Below are 26895 nucleotides of genomic sequence, written 5' to 3' on the forward strand. Positions count from 1 at the left end.
TGGACTGGCCCTCGCGGTGGTTGCCTCATTAACAACTTTGTACCTATTCTTACTAATATATTTACGCAATCACGCCCTTTGTGTCACACAGTCTTCAAAGCAGCCATAATACTTTAATACGTCAGAAAGTTAATCCATATTGGATACTGACTGCGAGATATGACTTTAAAGTTAGCTGGTTCGTCACACTGTTCCCGTCTAACTCGAGTAGTTCTCCAATCATTCGACATAGATCATCAACATTGATGATCTACAACTTCAGTATAAAAAAATGTGAACAGGCAAAACATTTAAAACAACGGATGAATGGGGATTGTATGAAACTATATTGCAGCACCGTACAGTCAAATACTTTGTTTTGTTCTAATGTGTCATCACACCGCAATACAGTTTAATGGCACCTACTTCAAATTCGATTTGTTCATTGTATCTTGTCACGTGATATGTAGTAGGGAAAAAGGTTAACTGTATGTGATAATGGTAATGGTAGATAGTTTACAGAACACATTATGTACGAATAATCCGGTTGTCTATGGTAATCCATGGATGAGTGTGTGAATTAAATAGGTCCCCTCTTGAAGCTAACCACTGAAATTTTGTGTTAACCTCAGCTGGAACGTCATTCCAGCTAGGGGTAACGCTTGATGATCAGTCTACTTCAGTCACACTTTTCGAACCCATCAAACATTAAATTAAAAAAAGGAAACTGATATTCAAGCTTACTTTTCAGTCGCTTTAGACATTTAGACTGAATTATTACTTCGTGGCGATAAAAAGTCCGTATGTATGATTTATCATGAGAATGAGTGCTATCGTCTATTGGCCATTTACTAAGTATAGACCAAAGTGAATTTGGAGTGAAACATCATTACAAGTTAAATACACCCCTCAATGACGACTTCAAGCGGCACCAATAACTGTAAAGATCCTCATGTCTTCTAAGATATCAACGATTATGATCGATTTCCTTTTCAAAACCTTGCGAATATATGCTGTTCAAAGACAACCAGGCGATGAGATAAATCATCAGGTGACTTTAGAGCGGTGTATGGAAACTACGTGGTTAGATTAGGAGAGATCAGGAATATTGACTTTGAGTTGAATCTTAAAATCATAGTTCTAACTGAAATGTGGCTTGCCCCTGACATCGCGAACTACGACGTAAACATCCTAGGCATGATACTTTTTTGATGTCGTAAAACGTACAACACAGAAAGAATGGAGATACATCTAACACCCACTTCAGAGATACAGTCCCGAACCAACCGAGGCGGTATATTCGTACTGATGCAGCTCCGACACAAATGGTACTAGATACTTGGTTGGAAGAATATACCCGCCCCACATGTGCTTACCTTTATAAAGTTTAGACAACCCAGGTTATGTTACAACTACCATATCTGAGGTTTCATCTGATGCTACTAGCCGAAAACTTCAATACTCCGTCTCCCAGTCGCAGTATGCATGATATAAACCTTACAGGATTGTTCTATAAGCAGTGTCTTGCAAATATCTGAAGTTTAAAACTAAAAGAACATTTGAGTGACTCTAGGAGATAGGATGAGGAGAGGAAATCCTGAAAACAAATAACTAGCCTCCATGCAGAGAGCGATGGTGGACAGTAGTGTCGTCCTGAACGCGCGTTTTGTTCTCTGCGATGAAGATATATCCAGCTTAGGACCCAGTGGCAGTATAAGGATAATTTACGTAAGATACACATATGCACAAAGAGACTTGACGTTTGCCAACCTTAACATCAGTAGAAAGATTCAAACAGTCAATATATATGACCTACTTGTAGTTCAAGGATTCCATATGCAGAAACCAACAGGGATCATAGCACAATCACAGTTAACATGATCACAAACGAATTAGCCAGCAGAAGTGACTACAGCCTCTACAGGAGTAGCATCAATGGGAGGCTCGTTGTACTCACGCATACACTGTCACTTCCGGCTTGGACTAGATAAGCTGTGTGCATGTCTCATAACTTAACCACATTTATCATTATCATGTATCACAACTTACTCTTATCTCGCCTACAGTCATCTTTTTTTCTATTCTATTCGTGCACCTTCTAGTCTGCTGAATAATCAACTCACCTTGTGACTTGTTGAGTTTTCTCAAAAAACCGTTTCCTTCAGCATAAGACTGATTATTTTATTGTTATTCGAGTTGTCCCAAACCAACCAACCGATCCTGTGCTTGAAGATGTATCATCGGCTGGTTCCAGAGACTCCACTGTCCTAAAACAAACTAATTCACTCATATTACGGGATATTAACACATGCAAATGACTATCAAACTGACTAGAACTAGTGCAGTAAGTGGTTAGACTACTTACTATTGAACAGTGTGGGTAAATAAACCCCCAGGGGGAGTGGTTCTGCAAGTCTCCGATAATGATTATGATCGTAATAATTTTATTTGACACACCCTATCTGAAAGTGCTCGTTCACCCGTCTGCATCAAAATACGACTGAGTACACCACTCTGCGTATCCCTCACAACAACTAGCCAGCTTAGAACACATGCTTCTCGACACATCGACTGTCATCCAAATATATATTTGAAGTCCTTCATTATCGACTTCTAGTTTGATGGGGTTTAGGATCCTCCGTTATGAAGGTGTTAAGTGATTTAAGCGTTGTCAAGCCTCGGATATCCGTCACATGTTTAGGACATCGCAAGGATTGGGAACTTTGGTGAAATAACAAATAGAAAAAGTGCATGTAAAAGAAATGTTTCATACGTTCGCTCCTTCTCTGAGTCTAACGTGTCCTCGTTTATCTTGCACCAAGAACGGTAGATACCCACTTTTCCACCACTATACTGTAGTATTCGACTTACCCAGTAGGTGGTAGTGGGGATGAAGCCCACGAACACGATATGCAGGGGTTGCGTTGACCACCACGCAACATATGCATTCATATCACTAGGATAATTAGTGTGCCTAGGATAACTCTTCCGTCACACCTCATGATGGTTAGGTCTCCATATCTGAAGGCTGTGAACATTAGACAGGACTAAACTGAGACCCTGCTATAGCTATAAAAAATATCTCTTCAGTAACATCAAATATTGTGAAAGTCGATCGAGATCAGCAGGATAACAACAAAAAGCTTAAAAAACGCATCTCCTTGTTGGTCAGAACTGGTCAACACAATTTAAACAACAACCTGATTGAAAACCAGAAGACAGATGTTACCTTAGAAGTGTAGCAGATTGTGAAACAAACCATCAGGTGCTTTTGTGACAATGTAAGAGGATTAAGAGGTAAAACAGGGAAAACCAGAATTATGGGCATTCAGGTAAAGCTGATGAAAATACTTCTCACCATAACATGGTGATTGCCCGACATCACGGTTGTAGAAGTTAGCTTGCATGATATGATACTTCATGGTACGATAAGGCATACAAAAAGAGGCGATTTACATTCACAGTCATTTCAAAGCCGTAATACCACACAGTAGAGAATTATTCGAGGTGAAAAAAATCATGCTGGAATTGAGTAATTGCGAACGAAACAAATTGCTTGATTGAAGGAATATACTCACGAGAGTGGTGAAGGCTAACAGTGGACAACTGCAGAATGTTAATGAGGTCCATCATTCAGAACGCTATCCAACATAATGTACCTCACAGTAGGCATACACCCAGAAGGCGGAGATGCTGGTTTAATAGAGACACCGGACGCTTTCTACAGACCAAACGGTGACCCTGACCTACAAGAACGGTCTCCTCGAAGGAATCTGTTCGTAGTGGGGTGTACGCTACTCGTGTTGACAAATATAAGTAGTATGTAAAATCAAGCATGCTTGACAGCAGAAGAACGGTTGTGAGAATATCCAATATCTGATACCATAACATCAGAAATGTGACTAGGATCTCACTAATTCGAAATTAAGGCTAAATAAAACTAAGTAAACACTAACAAGCGTACTGCAGTTGGAATTCAAAATCAGGCAGACATCAAGTAAAAAGGAATCATTAGTTCACACAAACACCACAAGTGTTTACTGCTTATGTTGACAGATATTAGAAGTATGTCACATCAATCAGAAATCGAATTCACGACAGCTGAAGTTTGTGAAAATCGAATTAAAGAGAACAGAAATGGAAACAGAGCAGCGGGGGATGTATTTCAGCTAAGCTAATGGCCAAAATACGAGCTTGTTGTGATACTGTTGTGTAACCACATTCTCTTCGAAGATGAGCAAATAATTTACCAGTAGATGCATTTTCAATATGTCACGATAAAGGCAAGTGAACAATGGTGAACGCGAGAAGACTCATTCACTAAATGTGATGGCGTGACTCAGCCTTGCTGTCATGGTCACTTTTGCGTAATTTATCGCTTTTATTCATATCAAATATATTGATTTATCTCCAGCCTAAATGTGTCCTTTAGAAACTCCCAACATTAGATTGCCCACTGTAATGAGACAAGTCAGAGTAGATAATGATGTGACGTCCACGTAAGTTATCTTCGATTAGGTAGCTATATCGTGGCAAATCTGCAATTTTAAGATTAGCTTTATTGTTCAAATAGTACTAGACCATAACTCTTTGCGCTCTGACACTTCCTACTATGAATTTTATCCTGTTTGTAACGCTCTCACAAACGAAGTCACCACAGCCCCTCTATGGATAGCTTTAACAGACTTGACAAACATGTACTCACATATGGATTACCATCTACTTCCCTGACCAGCTGTTTCTGATGCATGACTCATAATTTACGCATTGTTATCATTACCACACACCAGTGACCACTTCATACCTCTCTGACCATCATCTCCGCAACCCTCTTGTTCTCTCAATTGAGTTTTTTTACGCTGTTTGCATTACCAACTAGTTATTCTGTTTATTTATTTCTTGAAGCAATATCTCTATGATGGTTAGAGGTATTCGAATGTACGTGCTAAGAATAGTGCAACCGTCACAGTTTTACTCTTGTGATTTGTTGCATGCTTAACAATACTGGAAAATGTTGATTCACAGGAATCTGCGCCGTTTACCCTCATCCAAGTGGTTCGATTTGTTGAATCTTTAATATGACTATGAGCGCTACCACCATGTGCATACTCATGCGCAGCATATAGTTAGCAATCTTAAAGCGAAAAATTCAGTTAATGATCCATATATCACAACAATACTAAATGTTGGTTTAATTGCCCACATGGACGCTGGTAAAACAATTTCTACAGAACCCGTGCTTTATTATGCTCGACGTATACATCATCTCGGCGTGGTAGATCGTGGAGATACTGTGACTGACTACTTATCAGAAGAACGTGAACGTGGTATAAGCATTGTTACTGCATCGGTTTCTTTGTCTTGGCGAAGCCATGTTATTCACTTATTTGATACGACGGAACATGTAGACTTCACAGCTGAATTCAAGTCAGGTAGAACTAGATGAGCACAAATGAATGCATTACATTAGGATCTCGTGGCCAGAGGGCGATCATGTACAAGGGAATAATTAGTTCGTACAAGCACTACAACCTTCTAGCACACAAATTGTCACATTGCAACCAATCAACCTCCGGTCTGGTAATGTGATAGCTATTGGTACCTAGAAATCTCACTGATTTAAGACGAACACATTCACTGAACTACGATGTAGAAAAATTCACAATGATCTACCAAACAGACTAGAATAAGTGCATTCAAGTGGCGAATCTACTACCCATCGGACATTCCCAAATACCTGGAACGGTACCGAAACAACAAGAAGCGAGTGCGAAGAAATCAATAGTTTTAATGCAAGGTAGAGACGGAATTATTGGACACTGGAGTGGTCTGAGTGAACTCAAAAATAATTTTCGTTAGTGTTTTTTATTATCTAATAATTCATAAGTTTTGATTTGTGATTTCGTTATTCCTGTAACTAAAACGAATATTGAGTGGTGAGTGAACGTGTTTTAATGTATAAATAACTTAGTGAATGTCGCGCATGTAGTTAAGTCGGTATGTTATACTTCATGTCCTTTTTTCAATTCTGTGTTGTTTTCATGTTGCATACTACTCGGTTTTCGGCTCGGATCTTAATGCTGTAATCATTCGGATCAAAATCTGCATGCAATAAGAGTTGATGCATAAAGATCGTGAAAGAGCTTGTGTCTTTGCTTGCAACCAAGGAAGTGTTATTATCACGATAATAAGACGTATCATGAAAAAGTTATCTTTTAGTGAGGTTGTCAGTTATAGATGATTATGAACGTAAAATCCATCTGGTAGTATTTTCTATTATACATCGCATAAATACTTAGATTTGAATAAATATGTGCTATTTACTAATATATACATATATTTCAAGTTTATTTATGTATGATAATCGGTATTGGTTTCACTGAATGTACAGTTTCAAAAATGATGCGACCATTTACAACATACACAATTATGACCTTTCCTTTTTTTCCAAAATTTATTTCATCAACTATTGTCTTAACTATTCACGCATTTAGAGCTGCTCCCTTTATTTTCAGACACTTAGTCAGTCAACAATTTCCATGAGTTGATGCATACACTCTTGCCTCTTTTAACATATTTAAATCCATGATCTTCAGAGAACGGTTAGTCTATAGACTACTGACCCGGAATCCAATAGAACATATGTTTAATTTCAATCAATTCGCTTTATTATGTGACCATCGTTTATTGCCTGCTGGTAACGGATGCGCTGTACTGAGGATTCCCGCATTAGAACGAAAAACTCGTCCTTTGCTTCTTGGTTTTAAAGGGTAATATAGCTGAGATTAATCCGTGGTCTAAGCTATGAAAATTTAACAATATCCGTCAAACCTTTATGCTAATCTAGTGTCCATATACAGTAAATAAATTCCACATCCATCTGTAAAATACATGAGTTGACCATTTTTAGATGAGACCTTTTCACAATTTTGGGGGAAAAATCTCTCAGACACGCAAAACGATCAAATAAGCAGCTATCTAAAGTATAAAGAAAGCCTTCATGTCGACTTTTATAGCGAACAACAGTCAAACAGCTAATGAAAACCAATAGATTGTAAATTTGTTTTATAGAAAATTACATTTATTTTACTGCTATTAATAATTATGTTTGGCAATCCAGAAGTTATCATGAATGACCTAAACAACGTTGACTACTTGTCAAGGATTCTAGATAACTGGTCTGTTTCGTCTGGAAATCTATGTCCGTCAAAAAATGACGGGAGTAACACTCTGCGAGAAATTTGTTATCCCGTCACTTTGGGTGATATGACAAACGTAAGTATGCTGATGTTCAATTAAACGTTGGTTAAAACAAAGTTTTAAATATTATTTATACCTAGAAATTACGGAATAGTACTCGAAAAACAAAAGTAATGGTCAAATAATGATCTTCTTCAGTATTGTTTGATATTTTATGAGTATATCATTTAGAGAGGTTAATTGTTCATAAACACACATAAGGTTCAAAAGTTTTGCTTTCTACGAGTTTTGAAGCCATAATACAAAAGTGTTTTAAAGTTTTTAGTTCTCAGTACTCTTTGAAATGATCCGAGTTCATAGGAATTGTCCATTTGACATATGTGCTTTCACATCAAAATTTTAATTGTTAAGTTTTTCTACCGAATATTTTGATGTTATAAAATTTAATAACATAATTTAAATGTTAATCGCTTTCTTAACGTAATTTCACTATTCACCTGGCGTGTTTGAACCTTAGAATGTTTTGATTGAACATCTTAAGATGTATTAGATCGAAGCTAAAGATTGATGTAGTTGAACTGTTGAAACAATAAGATGAAGAATATAAATGAGGGTTTGTTAGAATATCATGTGATTTTATTTGGACGCGAATTGAAACCCGGAGGAAGCATAAAAATTTACTCAAAGCAAACATGCACACTTTAAACTAGCCACCAAGTGTCCTGTAATCACCAAGTGACCACAATTTTAAATTTATCCGGTATTTCTAGATGTCACAAAAGTGTAGTGCAAACTTTTTTCACTTAACTGTGTACACAACTGAGTGGTGGTGATCATATTATTGGTATGAAACTTTATATCGAAAGCGGAAAGCGTGATATAAGACCTTGGGGAAAACAGTGACTCCATCAACATCAAAAGCTTTTTTCCAAAATGTATTGAAGAGCATGGACAATAGTTATAGAACTTATTACTGACCGTTATAAAATATTAAAAGTTGAATGACGTGTAACTTAGTTTACTGTGTTCCAGAATCCAATATATTTTTACAACTAAAAGTAAAAGTTTATTCGGCAAAACACCAGACTCTTTGCACCTTATTTTTTGTAAAGTTTGATAAGAAGGCAGCTTTTTCTCAGAACACTAGACTTTCAGCTGTCAGAGTAGTGTATTATCATCAACAGTCTTGGCATAATAAAGACCGGCTGAAATCTGAGCACTAAAATTTGTATCTGGTCACAGAATTGTGCTAACAAATCAATTATGAATGACAGTTCTAGCAATAAGCTTTTGAGTCGATTTCAGGTATTACTTATTTTTATTTCCAAGAATTTTCACCACTTTACAAATATACTTCGACTTCAATTTATTGAAGATGTTATTTAACAAACCGTAGGACAAATTATAGAAAACTGATAAAATGGTTTTATACGGGAATTATTAGTTCTGTCTAAAAAGTATTTTCTTGCTTTTAAATAAATTTGACGTACTCAGATTTCGTTGTTTCCTTCGTATTTTGGTTTGTACACAACATTTGAATACCATTAATTTTGGTGATTTATCAAGGTTGTAGTATGAGTCGGAATTCATTTGTTTCTCCATAAACTAGACGTCAACGATAATTATCAAATCCTTAGAACCAATTAGATGAAATACTTTTAGATGTGTATTCACAATGCTATAAGTCAAGTATGAAGTTATCCTAACTCTTCTATAACATATTCACCTTTCGCTAATATATTATTGTAGATGATTTTTAACGAAACAGTGTGTATCAAGCACGGTTATTTTTTTACAGTTCTTCTATAAATATTTTGAAGTTTGATATTAGAAAGAAAGAAACATAACGTAATAAAGCAAGTTATTGTTGACTTTAAATGCTCACTGCTCGGATCAAAATTTAGAATATTTGTTAGACATTTGAGTGGTTCGTTATAATCGGCAAGAAAATCTGAAACTAGGCTTACACGTAGTTTTTACTTTTTAACGAGATATGGATCCAATATTAGGTGTGACTGGTGGTTCTCATGAGATTCCGAATGACACAAGTAAGTTAATCAGTTTTACTCAACGCCCAACCTCACCCCATTATCACGGAAAAATGAGATCGTTAAGGTGAACCTCAGAGCAATAGCTGTAGTATCAGTATCCGTAACAGTAGTAGTGACAGTTAGTCATACAAAAAGGGTGTAAGAAGATTTTGAAACTCAGGATCTACGAGAAGACGAAACATGAATACATTTGTGCCATTGAGACCGATTCTGAAATAACACAAGTTAATAATATTGCAACTGTCAAAGAAAAACTTCAGACTCATGAATTGGAATCGGAATAAAAATTATCATTCATCCTTTATTAGATCACTTACGCTATAATACATGTACCAAAAAGGTATTTACTTCCTGTTTGTATATCAGCAATTCATTTACAACTAATTCTCTTATACGTTAAAACTGCTAGACCACAACATAAAATCACAAAATACAAATATATAATTAAGGTACCTAATTTTCTTTACATACTGATTTCAGTGGGAAAACTATTGAAAGCCAAAGGGCGCTGATTGTTAAGACTGTTTTCATCTTAAGCAACTTCCAAACATGTTACGTCCTACTAATATATGTGTGCTCACTAGTGAATAACTTTGAGAGGAACTTCTAATGTCCTAATGAAGAACGGTGACCATTTTAAAAGTAGAACAAATGTCACCGGTGAATTTAGGAAACGTTCTCTACATTTCAGATAAACCAGAATTGTGTGAGCCTCCGAAAACAAAATCAGTGATCTAGAAGCCCAAAAGGAATATTCAAAACAGAATCACTTAAATTTATGAATTTTACCAATTAGTTTGAAAGTTGCCTTGCTTGATTTTTGGTTTAGACATTTAGTTCTAACTAGGAATGGGTTAGAAATCTGTCACAACTGAGGCTCCTAGTTCTGGATAGGTAGGTATTCAACTAACAAGGAATATATTAAAATTTTACAAGCCATGTACCTATAGATCTTTAGGCAAGATACAACTGCGTGACATTTTGTAAAGGAGGATATACATAACCATCTTAAGATCTAGTTTTTGTTAATAAACATATAAAGATAATACTCAAATTCCCATACAAAATTTATAGCAATTCTGTATTGTTTTCAATTATCTGAATGAGGATACTATGAATGTGGTGAACATGTTGATCAGCAAACGATTTTATACATTTTCACCACCTGCTTTTGGTATTGTTAAACGACCTGGTGATGATTTTTATCCATGGCAATGTGTATTGGCTGAAGAAGCACCAGTAATGGCAACAACTGTTTATCGTCAAGCCGTTGATAAGGCTGATTTTGAATGTGTAATAGATGAAAGTGGTAAACTATATCAACCTCGAACGACAACTTCAATCAGGCGTTATCATCCAAAAGATAACCCACCAACAAGTTTAGGATATTTAAAAGCATCAGTCAAACAATTATTAGAGAATTTAAGTAAGTTAAATGTACCATTCAAATAAGACTACTCAGTAATTATGCAAGTAGTAAGAGTTTTATACAAAATTATCCCTGTTTATTTAAATCGAATTTGAGGAGATAACGTACCGATGACATTCGATGTGAATGGCATTATACTGCATACTGACTGAAGAACAAATTTAAACCGTTGAATTCTAACTCAGTAGTTTGTAAGTATGATCTCATCAAGTGACCTGAATACCCAGATTTCGACCTTGAGTGGATGTCATGTGATGACGAGCCATAGACTAGTATGAAATGTCCATGTCGTATACGTTGGTATTTAAAGCTTCTTTAACTGATATGACTTTAAGACAAAAAATAAGAACTTCATTTTTATCAGCATAAAATGTAAAAGTGAACATGATTAGTAGTTTTAAAAAAGCAATGACTTGAATTAGCAGAATTTTTCCAATAAATCAGAGTGATTCAAACAACAGACTGTCACTCTACACCTTTTATTTAACAACTAACATTGATGAGTTCATTAGAAATAGCCGACTGTAGCCCACTTAGTCCTATATTTTAACTATTAACAGTATTTTTTATGGGTGCGATCCCAACTACCTGGATGCAACTCGTCAAGTGTAGATATTTAGAACTTACAAAAAACTTACAAATACTTTAACACTTCTACCTCAAATTTATGCTGATAATGTTGTCCAGAAGAATAATGAAAACTCTGCGACCAAACCACCCAGCTCAGAGAAAAAATCTCCACCAAAAGCTTTAACACTGTAAAACATCTCCATAAATTCTATATTCTATTTTTCTCCTTCGCTCTTTCCCCCTCTGGTAATCCATCGATTTCACTAGCTAATATTTAAACTTTGTCTTATTACTACCTATTGCGTAGGATTCTGATAAATAACAAATTGTGGTTCAACTTTATAAAACTTCAATTATCATAGTTTTCACGACATTTTTTTCATAAATTGGGTATTGATAGACATGGATTTCAAGTATACGAGAATAAGACATCACGTTTGTAACATGAATGGATATTATAAAAAGTTGCATTATGTTTTCTCAGAGGGGTCTCCAATACGTAAATGCACCTATCCTCAAAATTTATGGCTCATCGACTGGTTTTATTTACATTTATTAAACCTATCTCATTATGTAACACACTCTTTGATAACATGACATTAGAATTCGGGCAAGAAGTTTTTTGGGAAGAGACATATTTTCTATGTAAACATGTTCGCCAGACAAACTACCAATAAAGGAAATGAGTGAATGCACAGTGAGATGTATGCGGATTCAACTCATCAGTCTAATCAATGTATAGATCTTTGTACGGATTTATATTATAGCTCAAAGATAATATGCTCACACAGATATAAACAGTCACATGTACATAAGAATATGATACAATGGAATAAGTTAAGAATTATTCATAAAATAATTACGTGGATTACAAATGACATGTTTTATGGTCAAATTTTCTTTGTTGTCAAACAAAAATAGATTTGTCTAACGTGTAAAAAGTCCTTCTGGAGCCAATCTAGGGTTACTACCAGTTCTGAGCCCATATAAAGAAGGAGTGTTAAGGATGAGATTACGAACCCCATCCCGTAGAAACACAAATTTGCTGAAAAAACGCTAACCTCAAAAAAGTCATTTGAACTGTTTAAACTCTGTTCTGGGAGTTGGAGGGTCTTCGTTTGGAAAAGTTATGACGCCCCATGTTGAAACCCTCGATTCTTCAACAATCACGAGAACAATGCTCTTATTGAATACCACAACAACAATTAACATAAATATGTTGAATGCTCGCACTATGTAGGAGACCGTTAGAACCAACAGAATATTCGCGAAAATGGATAAATACGAACTAGTAGTGCTCGTGATAAGTGAAACCCATTAGACGCCGGCGGGATAGAAAAGATAAGGTTCGGAAGAGTTGTTGTTTTACTCTGGTCGTGAAGAAGAAAACGCTTCTCACACACAGTGTGTTGCGCCGATCCTGTTCAATGAAGCAAGAGAAGCACTTATATGGTGGGGGTCTCATGGATCCAGAATCACCAAAGCATTCTTCAAGACAAATAAGTGGGGGATTGCAATGAATGTTGTCCAGTTCTATGCTCCAACCAATGATAGCAAAGCAGACTATGAAGATCCATCTTATGAGAGGCTGCGACCAATCGTACGGAGGCTCTTAGAAAAGGACCTGACCACCCTGATGAGAGACCTAGATGTTCAGGTCGGAATGAAAAATACCGGGTATGAAGATATTATGGGAAGATAAGGACTGGGAGAAAGGAACGAGAATGGTGAGAGATTTACAAATCTAAGTGCCCTTAAAAATGGTTGTAAGCGACACAATATCTCCCCCCACAAATGCATACACAAAGTTACATGCCTCTCTTCGGATCAGATTACAGAGAGCCAGATCGATCACAACTGCATCAATAACAAGTTCGGAATGTCAATGGAAGACATGAAGAAAAAAGAGGGGAGCTGGTATAGCTTTAGATCACGACTTGGTGGTGTCCAAGGTGACTAAGAAAGCATTTGATAGCGTGGTTAGGAGAACCTTATGGAAACTTCTTTGATACCAAAGTGCACCTGAGAAGACTGTCACCATTACACGGAAGTTGTTACGGTGGACTACATTGCAATGTCATCGATGGAGGGCAGCTCACAGATGTGGATTATGGAATAAAATCCAGTACAGGGTGTGTTGAATAACAACTACTCACAAGAGCGATCGATTTGCTCCTAATATCCATTTATTTAATGCAATTTTCTAAAAATAATAGCGTCAATTATCTAATGAAAGGATTGAACATACTTTATACCACCTTCATATAAAGAATAAGTCGAGGCTGGAAGTACCATAATGGTAGATTAGTGAAATGTAATAAACATGGGACAATTTTACCAATCAACCATAGGATCGTTTATTTATTTGGTAAGTATGTTAATATTCTATTTGGATGAACTGAAAAGGCCATGAATGCAAGATCTTTCAGGAAATGGAGAAGTTATTGTCATAATTTGCGTAGTTCCAAGTACTTAGAAGACCAACTGTCAAAGTAAAATGAACAGGAAGCTAGGAAAAAAGAAATCTTCTATTGCGTTGAAAAAATATGACATTTCGTAATAAAATCTTAAAAACTAAAGTCACCAAGGCAATACGAAATTGATAGGACTTTGGTTCATTTTAGTATTGTTTGTTTGAACATTTCCATTGATGTTTAGGGATCCGATTAACTAATCTCTTATTGGCATATGTGCATCCTGCACAGATTGCATCATTTCCATTAGGTAACAAGCATTATAAGCAGGGGTGGATGGTGTCTAGCAGTAGAATCCAACTCGCATGTTTAATCCTATTTGGGACTCATCAGTCGGATGTACCTGTATCCCAGAGTTGATGTTCACTCTGGAACTCAAACCCAGCAACGTTAGCTTCAAACGCCACCGCGTTATCCCTTTTACCCTATTACACAAGCTAGTGGCTATCTGGACTCAGTAGCTAAGTGAATAACTCAATGGCGTTTGGAGCATATGTTACAGAGTTCAAGTCCCGGAGTGAACATCAACTATGGGATGCAGGTACATTCGACTGACGAGTCCCAAATAGTGCTAGACGTGCGTCCTGGATTCCACTGCTAGCCACCATCCATCTTTGTTTATAATGATAGGACTTTAGTTTATAAACAGAAATCTGACTTAAATTTTCGTATGATTAAATAAAATAATATCAAAAACTAGAAATTAGCCATAAAAGTTATTTTGTTCATGCAAAACAATACATTTACAAAGTATTTAACAAATTTTAGTATATTTTATATGTGGCTAGGAGTAGAATTCAGGAAGCATATTTCGTTCAATTGAGTGAATCATGAGGAGGACGTCCCTGTATTTTATTATTTATGTTTTCACTTAGACTTGAACCCGGTACCCTTTCCTACTAACACCTGACAAGTATAAACAAGACCAAACAGCTTCCTGAATTCCACTGCCAGCGAGCAAACATAATAAAATCGTGTTACATAACTCCCTCTCAATGAAATTTTTTTCAGGACCTACATATGACCACAGAAACTGATCATTTGGAGTCCTGAATATCAACAATAAGAAATTAATGAAATTTAAAAAACAGTAAATATAATTCAAATCAATTCAAAACGTAGTTGATTACAGTCGACATGTTTTGTAGTTCATTCACCAGTCCTTAAAACACAGACACGATCGTTATGTTTGACTTTTATTCTTCATATCACTTTCGAGTCCAGTCACTTCTTCATTCTCTAATTGTGCACAAAATCTAATTATGGATTTCGAAAACTAAGTGAATAGTGATCACCAACCGTACCACTGAATAAGATAAAAAGTAGTATTTCTTCTTTGTTATTTTTTATAAATTCCTTTCTTTTGTCGAATTATCAGATCCCAATTCGAAATCTTTGTCGAATCATCATAGTTTATTCATTTCTCCAGTACATCAAAATCTAATGGAAGCACGCTTAAAACGTCTGAAGTTAGAAGAAAAAATGCTAATGCAAGCAGAGAAATTAGATATGTTGGAAAGAATAAGAAAACCACTACCTAAATGGTATGTATCTTAAATAAGGGAAATTATTAAATTGCCAATTAATCTTCATTAATAAACTGGCTGACTAGATCCATATAGTAAGCTAGAGTGTCTTGTGAGTCACTATAAAACCAACCTGAGACTTTCATTTACCCACCCTAAATGAAACTAATGTTACAAATCAAGGCAGATACAATGAAAACATCAACCGTCAATTCGTTTTCTTGACTTAGTCACGCAATCAATCAGTTATTTGGTTAACCAAAGTGCTACAAGGTTCTGTAAATCTTAACACGTGTAAGCATGGAATATTCTGAAAAATAAAAAGACAGATCATATGAATTAAGAAAGTCGGTGTTATTAAACTGTTATCTTTTCAATAATGCTTAATTAAATAGGCTATTACCGACAAATAAGATATTGATTAAGTAAGTGGTTTATATTCATTAAAATGCCCCCAAATGCCCTGGTACGGCCGAGAGTGGGGAGAGTCCACTCTCCCTCTCGAAATGCTCTCATATGGCCAGCGAATATATAGCCTCTGCCAGGGAAGTCCTACTCACTGCCTTCTCGTGGCATTTCTGTTGTTTACGAAATTGAGAGGACGAAAAGCGAATGTCCGGCGCTTTAACCGGGTTGGTGGACAAGGCGAGTCCACCTAGGGGAGTTGGAAAACCCTGATTCCAAACCAATGGTGCACATGGGCTCCAGTATCCTGAGGGAACAAATGGCGTATGAATCAATCGTTGATCACCGGCTACCATGGTACTGCATCTCCTCACGATGCTTCACTGCCTTGTGGATCAGATCTTTCGGTCAAAGGCTCGGAGTGTGGGCCCCTAAGTAAACCACCTGCTTCAGTTCGGGCACCTGGGCAGTATCACAGCCCTCAAGCAAATCGAATGAGACTTGTATGGCGCATATGTGTCTGGTGCTTCCTTGTACCAATATTTATGTGTTTAAATTTAAAAAAATTCATTAAAATAGGTCTACAAAATGGAGATAATATCAACCATAAATTAGGTAATTCATTATAGGTCCTTTCATCTATTTTTAAATTCAACACTCAATCATAGACAACGTAGGATCTAATGCGTATGTAGATTGGTCCAGATTGCTGACAAAAAGTTTAACACCTGACTTGATTGATACTGATTTTATCTCCAAGTCCTAAGCCACAGTTGTGTTAATGTAGGTAGAACCATGATGGTGAACTTACATTACTTGAACCTAAATTAATTGTTGCTCTAGTTGTCAAAAAAGGCATCAGCCTCGTGACTTCCGAGGGAACTCGGCTTTCATCATGAGGCGTCATAACTCTTCTAAATGAGGACCTCCTGACTCCCAGAGCAGAGTTTAAATGGTTTGAATTACTTTTCTGGTTAGAGTTTTTTTAGCGAGTTAGTTTTCTACGGGATGGAGTCGCTAACCCCATGCCCAACCGTCCTCCTTTATTCGGACTTGGGACCAGCGGTAGCTTCAAGCAGAGTGGGTCAACTAATTGGGAATAAAGATTCCTCTGCTCAAATACAGACATTTTAATGTTGAAATATTAATATATAATTGATATTTTAACTTGATGCCCTTTTTATAAACATTTGTGTCATTTTTTTCAAGGTACACAATTAAAACTCCACAATTTTTCTATGAAGCTCGTAAACATAACGAATTATTGAAAAGTCGTCAGTACTCAGATTATTTATATTAAAAATTAATCGGAATTTGTATTGTAGTACCATGTTTCATGTTTTTGTACCTGCTAAATGTATTCGATTTGTGTGAAATAATTGGTAACCGTTTAAAAATGATTATTTGCTATTTTATTGCAAACAGTTTATTTTCAAGCTGGAACGATACCAGACCTTCGTAGAGTTTTACTAGGAAGCCAAGGCTTTTATAATGGGATGCAAAAGTTAGTGCCAACCAGTTGCAGTAGTATGAGGAACCAATGGAGGAATATGTTATGTTTAGGAACTCACTGGAGTTAAATATTCTGATCAATAAATTTGAAAGAAACATGAAGGCTGCTAACTGGTTGGTTGTAGAGTTTGAAAGAAGAAAGGCCATAATGAGTTGATTCACATAGAAACTGCAGAGGGATAACGCTGGAAATTCATGGAGCATAATGAGAATAAATGTTTGTTACTCTTTATTTCAAAACTTTGAAATCAACATGTGACAATGAGCAAAGAAACCTTAAAATATATATTCACTGTACAAAACATTTGAAAGCAGAAATGTACAAGCGTGGTTGACATTACAGTCTGCTGATACAGTTGAGCTGAAACATATATTCATAATTCTAGTATTAATTTGATTCAATTACGTAATTCGTAGAGATGATAATTACTTTAAGGTATTCTCATATATCTAGAGATGATAACTTTTCAAATTATTCTCATATATCTGGATAATCATTAAGGAGAAGAGATAACTGAAGATTTGTGTCGTCGTGGTTTCAAGCGACTCACAAGTAACTAAATCTCTGGTTAAAAAGGAAGGAAATAATTATGACTGAGGTTTCATCTCAAACACAACAGTTGAAATTTTTAGGTTATCTTTGGTTTGGCAAACAGCCGGACTATCACCTGATGGTTTCATTGAGGACCTTTACTTAATTCCAATTTAAATTGTTCAGGAATTTCGCATATCTCTTTTGAGGATTGGATTAATGGAATTATTCCTCATTAGCTCAATGGCTTCTTGTAATTATCATACAGGAAAATTCTGGTTTTAAATACACATACGATCAGAGTTACGTAACATGTCCTGACAACTAGTCATAGGCATATTTCAAAATGAGACTGCTTTATATGAAACTGTAGTGAACAAGATCACGAGCAGGAACAATCGAATGTATTGGAGCACAAAAATACTGAATATCTCACTAAAATTTGACAACCATACAGTAAACAGTTAATTTGCAAACTATCAATCAATTGTCTCAATCTTGACCGTTCCTTCTGCAAATATCAGTCCATCGTTTCCGATTATTATTGTTCATGCATTTTTATACCAATTGCGTTTCGTTCCCGTTCTTTCGTTGTCGATCTACTGAAATACATTCAGTCCCCGCCCATCATTATATACTACTTATGTGGATATAAGTAACCCACACCACAAAACCTTATAAAGAACGAACTTGTAACAATATGATGTGAGGATACCTGTTGAAAATGTCTGCATATGTTCTTAAGTAGCCCAGTGTAATAATCTTCCCTGATTAGTATGTTTTAGCACTACGCTTCGCTTGACACAAATAAGCTGAAAAAAACGAATACACCTTCTGTAGAATTTAGATTAGAGACTTCCGGATCCGTTGTCTAGATTTGATTGGTTTAAAATGAACCAAAGAGATTAGGGCTTGCACTGAGCACATCTGGATTTTATCTTGCTAACAACAGGGCAGCAGGAACATAACACAATATCTATGATTAAGTCATTTGGCAGATTTTCAGCCAAACCTAGAAGCGAAACTATTAATATCTTTCTCTAATGTAACTGTTTCAAACACCTAGATTACAACTAATTAGGCATTTTTCTTACAGACTTTTAAAATAACGGTGTTATTGATAACCAAATACGTGTTTCATGAGTTTTGTAACCAAAATAACCAAGCAATCGAGGTCTCTTTTGTCTTTCCTCTCAAGATTTCCGTCTGGGGTCCAAAAATTGCATATTAGCGACGGTCTGCAAACTGGTTAAAAACTCGCTATTGTAATACATCGGTGTATCTGATTTAGTTCGAAATAATTAATGTTTCTGATAAGGATACTTTGAAAATTAAAAAAATAACGAGCAATACGAAGAATGAATTTCAACTATCAGTGAAAATTGGTCGATTCATTTAAATCAAATTTATAAACTTCAGAAGATAATATTTCAGATGAAAAATGAATAAGTCGCATGATGCTATACTGTTTAAGCTCGACAATTCTCATCCCCCTTTCACATTGCTCTGAACACTAAATATATTTAATAAGTGAAATTCGGTTTTCATAGAAAACTGACATCAGCTATAGATCTACTGAAAACGATGGAACATTGAATTATTTTGGACTAATCATTAATTAGCATCCACGACACCTTGGCTGGGTTGAACCAAGGAATTTGAGGTTTGGCAGTGAGAAGAGTCATCTTGGGTTCTGATTCAATGGCTTGCCGCTTGTAGCAAGGCCCAAAACTCAGGCGTTAAATCCAGTGTGATGGAGTGAGTAAACACTTGAAGTTTTCCAAACGTGGAAGAAATAGTTGTCTAATATCTAACAGTTCCCAATAAATATTACACCTCCCCTCAATATCAATCAGTAATATAAAATCTAGAACCTGACACATTTGCATCGGTTCAAATTGGCACACCATATTAGCACTTACTTACTTACGCCTGTTACTCCTCGTAGAAGCATAGGCTGCCGACCGAAATTCTCTAACCTAACACAGAAAGATAGAATTGTCAAGACGAATTCCATAGCACTTAAAGTAGTAACGGTATCGTTAGTAGCAGGAAAGATTAGATGTAGATAAAAAAGAAACCTAAAGTATGGGGAAAGACAAGCAACGAACTCATCTCCGCTATTCTCCATGATTTTAAGCAATTTTTGGAAACTTCAAATATGTGGATTATTCTCAGTTATGTTACCTAAATTTGAGTTACAACTTGATTATATGTTCTATTCCGAAAAAAACAGCTAAAATAAAAAAAGAATTTGAGATAAACCATTCCAAATTTATCTGAAACTCCAAACTGCATAAAACTTGAAGATTAGCTTCGAATACAGTCAAGTTGACGAATGTAAAACATTTCCATTTTAAGAAAATACCGCCAAAATTTCATGAAATTAAAAAAAAATATTGATAGTAATATTTTTTTGTTTATCAAATTTTATAAACATGTGGTGGCGTCGAGTCGAGGATGGACTATGATCACCACTACAATTCGAATACGCTCCCAGAAACGACTTGGTCCCTTCGATAACTCGCAAACCAGAAGGCTTTAATTAGTCCAGATAAAGTGTATTTATTGGCGATCTCGTGGTGTAGAAAGAATACCGAGACGTGCCAACGAATACAGGCAAAATGGGCAGAGCGTACGAAAGTTCGAACCAAACAAGCGGATGGCGGAACAAGAAGTGAGTTTGATACAGTTAAACAAGTACAGTAAAACAATCGCTGGTACAATTGGTTACTATAATAATAATTGTTTCTATTATTCGTGTTCTAGTCGAGACAAGCCGGTCACTACAAACATATCAATAACTAGGCTTACTGTAAGAAAACAAACAACAATTGAAATCGATATGTGCTATTTTCACTATTCAATAATAATCAATCAAAATAAGTAATTAAATCGTGGGTGGCTTTTGATAAATAAGTTTCATCATTATTGTTTACCTAACCAAGTGTACGCCTATATTATGATATTGATCTATGTAAATATATAACATAATCAAAATGAATCATTTGATTGACCTATAGTTTGAAATACTAATGATTTAATTATTACTCACCAAATTGACTTATACACATACTTTTCTGAGTATATATATGAATATTATAAACTGTGGTGTGTTCTAGTGATGTCAATAGATATAAGTTGTATGTATCATCAATCGAAAATGAAATACCTGGCAGTGAAAGGTTAAGATCGAAGAAAAGAGAATGGTTGCTATGGAAATGAAGGAACGGTGAAGTCTGAGACGATTGATTGGTATTTTGCAAACGAAGTATTCACTGTACGTTTCTCAGATTTTACTAAGAGATTCTGTAATTTTGTGTTCAATTACATTCGATGGTCCTCACTTGTGTTCTCGTTCACTACAAAACGGATATTTATACAATGTAATTTTTAATAACAACCGTAAAGCTATTTTGCACTATGTTCTAATAAATACTGTGATTACTTTGATAGTCACAGAATATAAAATGTTTACCAGCAGTATTATATAACTCTTGCAAATATTACTGCTTACCAATAGATTCTAGACTGTTTTTGTCAATCCATGGTAGCCACAGACATTCGTGTTCAGTTACTTAAACCAGTAAAACAAGTCTTTTACAACTATATTAAATATTCATCACAGTTATGCTTAGAATTTATATGCTTATAAAACTTTCCACAACATAGTTACATATATCTTCACACTGGTTAAAGTATGCTTAATTTATCAATTGTGTTGATAGATTATTTCGAATTGATAAGTAGATGCTAATTCTTTTGAAGGGTCCTTTAGTAGTATCTTACGATGCGTTATTTCTCAGATAATCCATAGATGATACAGTTTGCTAGCAAATGATGTTGAACGATTACTATAACTATTCTTAAAATCCCAAAAAGATGAAAAAGGACCATGAATTCCTTTAAACCAGTCAGCTTTTTTTTAAAAGATCCCTAGAAATCAAGATACTGATATACTTATGTCTCTCTCTATGTTGATTGGTGGAATATCCAAGTTTCTGATCATTTTTCAACTTTTCAAAAAAGTTATAGAATCACATACACACTACTTGATTTATGCAGTAAAATAGGTTTTAGGGATTAACCCGTCCTTCTTTAAACACAGAGTGTTGTGACTTTAAAAGCCGCAAGTTGAAGAACACAGCGGTCACCCCCATACGGTAAAGAAATATCAAAAGAAATTAAGAGGATTCTAAACAAACATAATATAAGTGTATTTTCGGGCCAGTGAAACCATAAGATCCCCGAAAAGTTAAGGATAGGTTTCCAAAGTAAGAACAGCAGAATGTTCTTTATGAGATCAACTGTCAAGATTGCAATGCAGCTTACGTGGGAGAAACATCTAAACAATTGAATGTGAGGATCAGGGAACACAAACAGTGTTTGAGACATGTTCCCAAATCCTCAGTGTATCTAAATAAACATGAGAAAAGGTCGGTGATAGCGTTACATGAGTTACGAACAGGACACAAGATCAACTTCGAAGGGACCAAAATACCTCAGAAAGGGTTTAGCATGCATAAAGAAAGACTGATAGCAGATGCGTTTTATATATGGGCTAAGAATATCCTAAATAGAAAAGGTAGTATTCAAACACCCAACTCTTGAAATATGACGATTAACGAGTAATTAGATCCTATTTCTATCCAACCAGTTTATTCCACATGCATCGTTGTTCTGACGGAAATAAATTTGAATATTTTATCACAACTATGTACGTAATGAATTCATTCAGTATTGTTTGTTTGAATCACCCCATCGCACAAGGAAGTGGCTATCAGGACTCAGTGGCCGAGTGGATAACGCGATGGCGTTTGAAGCGAGGGTACTGGGTTCGAGTCCCAGAGTGAACATCAACTCTGAGATGCAGGTACATCCAGCTGACGAGTCCCAAATAGGACGAAACGCGCGTCCTGGATTCCACTGCTAGCCACTATCCATCTCTGCTTACTATGTACGTAATGGTTCTCGTTTTGCATACACATCGACGTTTCAAAAGATATTTTCAATTTGCATTTTTATTCTTACTTCTAATAAAAACAAATTAATACTTAGAATCAACTATTAATAACTGAAACTTACACATATACGCACACACTGTCACTCAATCATCTATATTTATTTGTTTTCACGGTGTGAACTATTCGTGGATTGGTCGAAGTAAGACATTAACACTGTTGGATACGGGATCAGTGGTCTAGAGGTTAAGCGTTCGCGCTCAAGACCGAGGGTCCTGAGTTCGGACCCCTGGAGAGGGGTCGTGGATGTGCACTGCTGGGGTGTCCAACACTAGGGCGAAACGATCGTCCAGGTTTTCCATGGTAGTCTTGTTCTAACCAACTCATGAATCCAACTATTAAACAAATTAACACCTAAAATCAACTAGTTATAGCATAAACTTACACATACACATGCATATATTTACACATTTGTCTATTTTCGCATGATTCACATGTATATGACTTATGTTGTCCTACTTAGTAAAATTAACATCTGAATATGATTAGAATAGATTTGCCCCCTAATGAAGTTCAGATAAGTTTGCTGGACAAAATGTTGGGATTATTCTAAATCTAATGGTTAAGATTAGTTCATATACAATTTCACCAAACAATGTTTTCTCTATACTCAGCGCCCAATTCCTGTTAACATATTTGTTCATATATTGACGAATATTCGTATAAACACAAAGATGATTCTGATAAGCATCAATAGGTTGTTTTAGCAACATAATTGAAATTTTAGTGTGATTCAGGAGGTAAGCGTTACCAATTCATCTATTTATAAATAATCTTGCAAAACCAATAAAAGGTTGATGCAAATTATGTCCAACACTTGAACTAAACGCTTTATTTTGAGCATATTTTTTATATAATTCTCGACAATGGTTATGGATTTATCTAGTGTCAATGAAATTCCTCTAATAGACAAATTATATGCAAACTCTCAATACTTAAATGAATATTCCAAGCAAGCGAATTCAACGTATTTCCTAAAATACGAAGTGACTTTATTCACAATAATAACTTCGATTCAAAATCCAAAAATATAGAAAGAAGCGGGAAAACATAGTTCTATCTGACAGGGAAATTCTTCATGATTTTGAATGAGATTTAACTCAACTTTTTAAAACTCTTTGCTGATACTGGTTTTTCTTAACTTTAACTGATTCGTAATCTATCACACGTAACTGTCTGAAATGCTTTAAGATATATCTTAATATTACATTTTGTGAAATGTATTCTAATTTACACAAAATCAGTTATTATTGTGTTTCTTAGGCCATACTCAACGGAAAAGCTTTTCACCTTTGTTACTGAAAGCAATACGTAACTGAAATCCAGACATTTTTGAAACCACAGAAGGTCAGTTTAGTAGTAGAAATTACTTTTTCACTGTTTTGATTTCATAACTTATATGATTACACAAGTAAAATACTAGATAAAAACGTACAGCAATGTATCAATTTCAATGACCATATTACCAGGATATTTTAGTTACAAAGTGAAATCTATAGTTGACTGACTGTTATTTCTGACCAGTAAAAAGATCAGAACAACAATGAGTCGAAAGATAGCTTATAACTACAACCATATTAAGATACCATAAAACTGTTCTCTCATAAATATTCAGTTAAGATATAAAAATTAATTACCTAGAGAATAACTACCAAAGAAATACATCAATATTAGAGTTACTAGTTGTGAAATCGGACGACCATGATTAACATTCTACGACCACCATCAATCCTCTCCAGATTACAGTTTTGCCTTGATATTAAATCTCAACAAGCATGAAACCTAGATTCATGACATTACGTTAACTGATTTCAACTGTCTAACACAAAGTATTTATTGACGCTTATACAAATTCTGAGCACAAACTATTTATGTTAGATTTACGCAACACGGCCAACATTTCAGGAATGATTGAATAAATTAGCCCCATTGTTTCGTTTTCATATTTAAATCTACAGTGGACATTCACGACCCCATTGAAAACCAGATGTCCTGCATTTGCAATACTAGTATGTTCAGTGAATTGTATGACGAGCACTCAAACCCTTTGGTAATATCTGTCATACACGAGATAGTTGGACACTTCCATTCATGGATCTTCTCCTAAACTTTAGGAATTGTCAGAGATAGTCACCGATGAGCATATGCATATCATTAGTACGAATGATAAAAATACCACTACGAATTGAGAAATCTCTACAAATCAAATATTTGCATGTTTACTTGTTTGTTTATTATTAGTGGTAGTGAATAAGTATTTATCAAAACTATTCATTTGCTTATCAGTTAACTAATACGTCACCGCATGTAGCTCTTCCTTCTAGAGTTACTGCCAGTTCCAAGCCCGAGTAAAGGAGGAAATTAGGCATAGGGTCGGCAACCCCATCCCATAGAAAATAACCTTGCTAAAAAACGCCAACCAGAATAAACAAATTAAATCATTTAAACTCTGCCCTCCGAGTTGAAGGGAGAATTACAACACCTCATGATGAAAGCCGAGATTCTTCGGAAGTCACGAGGCCGATGCTCCTTCTAACAACCAGAGCAACAATTTTTATAGGTACATGAAATGTTCGGACAATGTAGGAGACCGGGAGGATCAATCAAATGGCTGAGGAAATGAGGAGATACAACTTGATGGTTTACGGAACCAGTGAAAACCATTGAAACGAAGCTGGACAGAAGAGATTAGATTCGAGAGAGGTTCTACTGTACTCTGGACACGAAGAGGAAAATGCTTCACACACTCAGGGAGTTACTCTGGTGCTGTCTAGAGAAGTATATTAAGCACTCATACTATAGAAACCTCATAGATTCAGAATCATTAAAGCATCATTCAAAACAAAGTAGGAAGGAGTTGCAATGAATTGTATCAAGTGTTATACACCCACCAATGATAGAAATGAGGAGGATAACGGTCAGTTTTGCGAGAGGCTGCAATCGATCATAGAGAGGTGCTCAGGAAAACACCTGACCATCCCGATAGGAGGTCTAAACACTAAAGTTGGAATGAAAAACAACGGTCATGAAGATGTCATAGAACGACATGAACAGAGAGAAAGGAACGAGAATGGTTGTGGCCAAGATGAAACTGGAGCTAAAGAAACACTAGACAACTAGAGAAACAGAAGCACAAAGGTTCAATACAGCCTTCCTTCAAGATACTGATAAACTCAACGAATTTAAGATAACTCTCAACAACAGGTTCCAAGCCTTACAGGATCTACAGAAAGAAGAAACTACGATGGAGGACAACTGGAAAGGGATCACAGAATTCGTCAATATACATCAACTTCATTGACTATGAGAAGGCGTTTGACAGTGTGGACAGGAGAACATTATGGAAACTTCTTCGACACTATGGAGTTCCTCGAAAGATTGTCAACATTATCCGGAACTCATACGACGGACTTCAGTGTAAAGTTGTGCATAGAGGACAGCTCACAGATGCATTCCCAGTAAAGACTGGAGTCAGGCAAGGTCGTCTACTCTCACCTTCCTCTTTCTTCTGGTGATTGACTGGATTATGAAAACCTCGACATCTGACGGGAAGCATGGAATACAATGGACTTCTCAGAATCAATTGGACGATTCGGACTTCGCAGATGACCTAGCCCTCCTATCTCATACACACGAACAAATACAGACGAAGACAGCAAATGTAGCAGCAGCCTCTGCATCAGTAGACCTCAATATACACAAAGGAAAAACCAAGATTCTCAAATACAACTCGGAGAACTCCAAGTCAATCACACTTGATGGAGAAACTCTGAGGGAGGTGGAAACATTCACGTACCTGGAAAGCATCATTGATGAAAAAGGAGGATCTGATGCAGACGTAAAGGCGAAGATTGGAAAAGCAAAGACAACATTCCTACAGTTGAAGAACATATGAATTAGTCAATCATGTGAATTAGTTAGAAACCAGTAAATGGTTGTACTTCGAAATACTTCATTCACAATTTATGATTAGTTGACTAGATAAGTAGCGAATAAATGTATGGTAATAATGAAAATTTTATCAAAAAAACTTATTATCCTAGTAACTCTTGGTCAGATTTTTTATGAGTTCATGCTGATTTGTAATGGATATATTCCATCAGTGTCAGAAAGCGTATTTATAAAAACTCAGCTACAGTCGTATAATGAAGGGGTTTCGAAGTAAATACTATTACAGTTCTAAAGTACACATGATG

The 26895-nt window shown here is 35.8% G+C and overlaps 1 protein-coding gene and 1 non-coding gene across 2 annotated transcripts; both read left to right on the plus strand.

Moving 5' to 3' along the window:
• Positions 1 to 5182: 5182 nt before the first annotated feature.
• Positions 5183 to 15260, plus strand: Smp_165720 (putative translation elongation factor G; the record flags this gene model as incomplete). Its single annotated transcript, XM_018798126.1, has 3 exons — positions 5183 to 5383; positions 10338 to 10656; positions 15082 to 15260. The coding sequence occupies 3 exons, from the start codon at positions 5183 to 5185 to the stop codon at positions 15258 to 15260; spliced, it is 699 nt and encodes a 232-aa protein (XP_018653099.1).
• Positions 15261 to 22465: 7205 nt separating this feature from the next.
• Smp_tRNA_01903_Gln_TTG.1.1 lies at positions 22466 to 22531 on the plus strand. Its single transcript has one exon. It is a non-coding gene (tRNA).
• The last annotated feature ends 4364 nt before the right edge of the window (positions 22532 to 26895 follow it).

The sequence above is a fragment of the Schistosoma mansoni genome, chromosome 6 (genome assembly GCF_000237925.1).
Source record: "Schistosoma mansoni strain Puerto Rico chromosome 6, complete genome".
Lineage (NCBI taxonomy): Eukaryota > Metazoa > Platyhelminthes > Trematoda > Strigeidida > Schistosomatidae > Schistosoma > Schistosoma mansoni.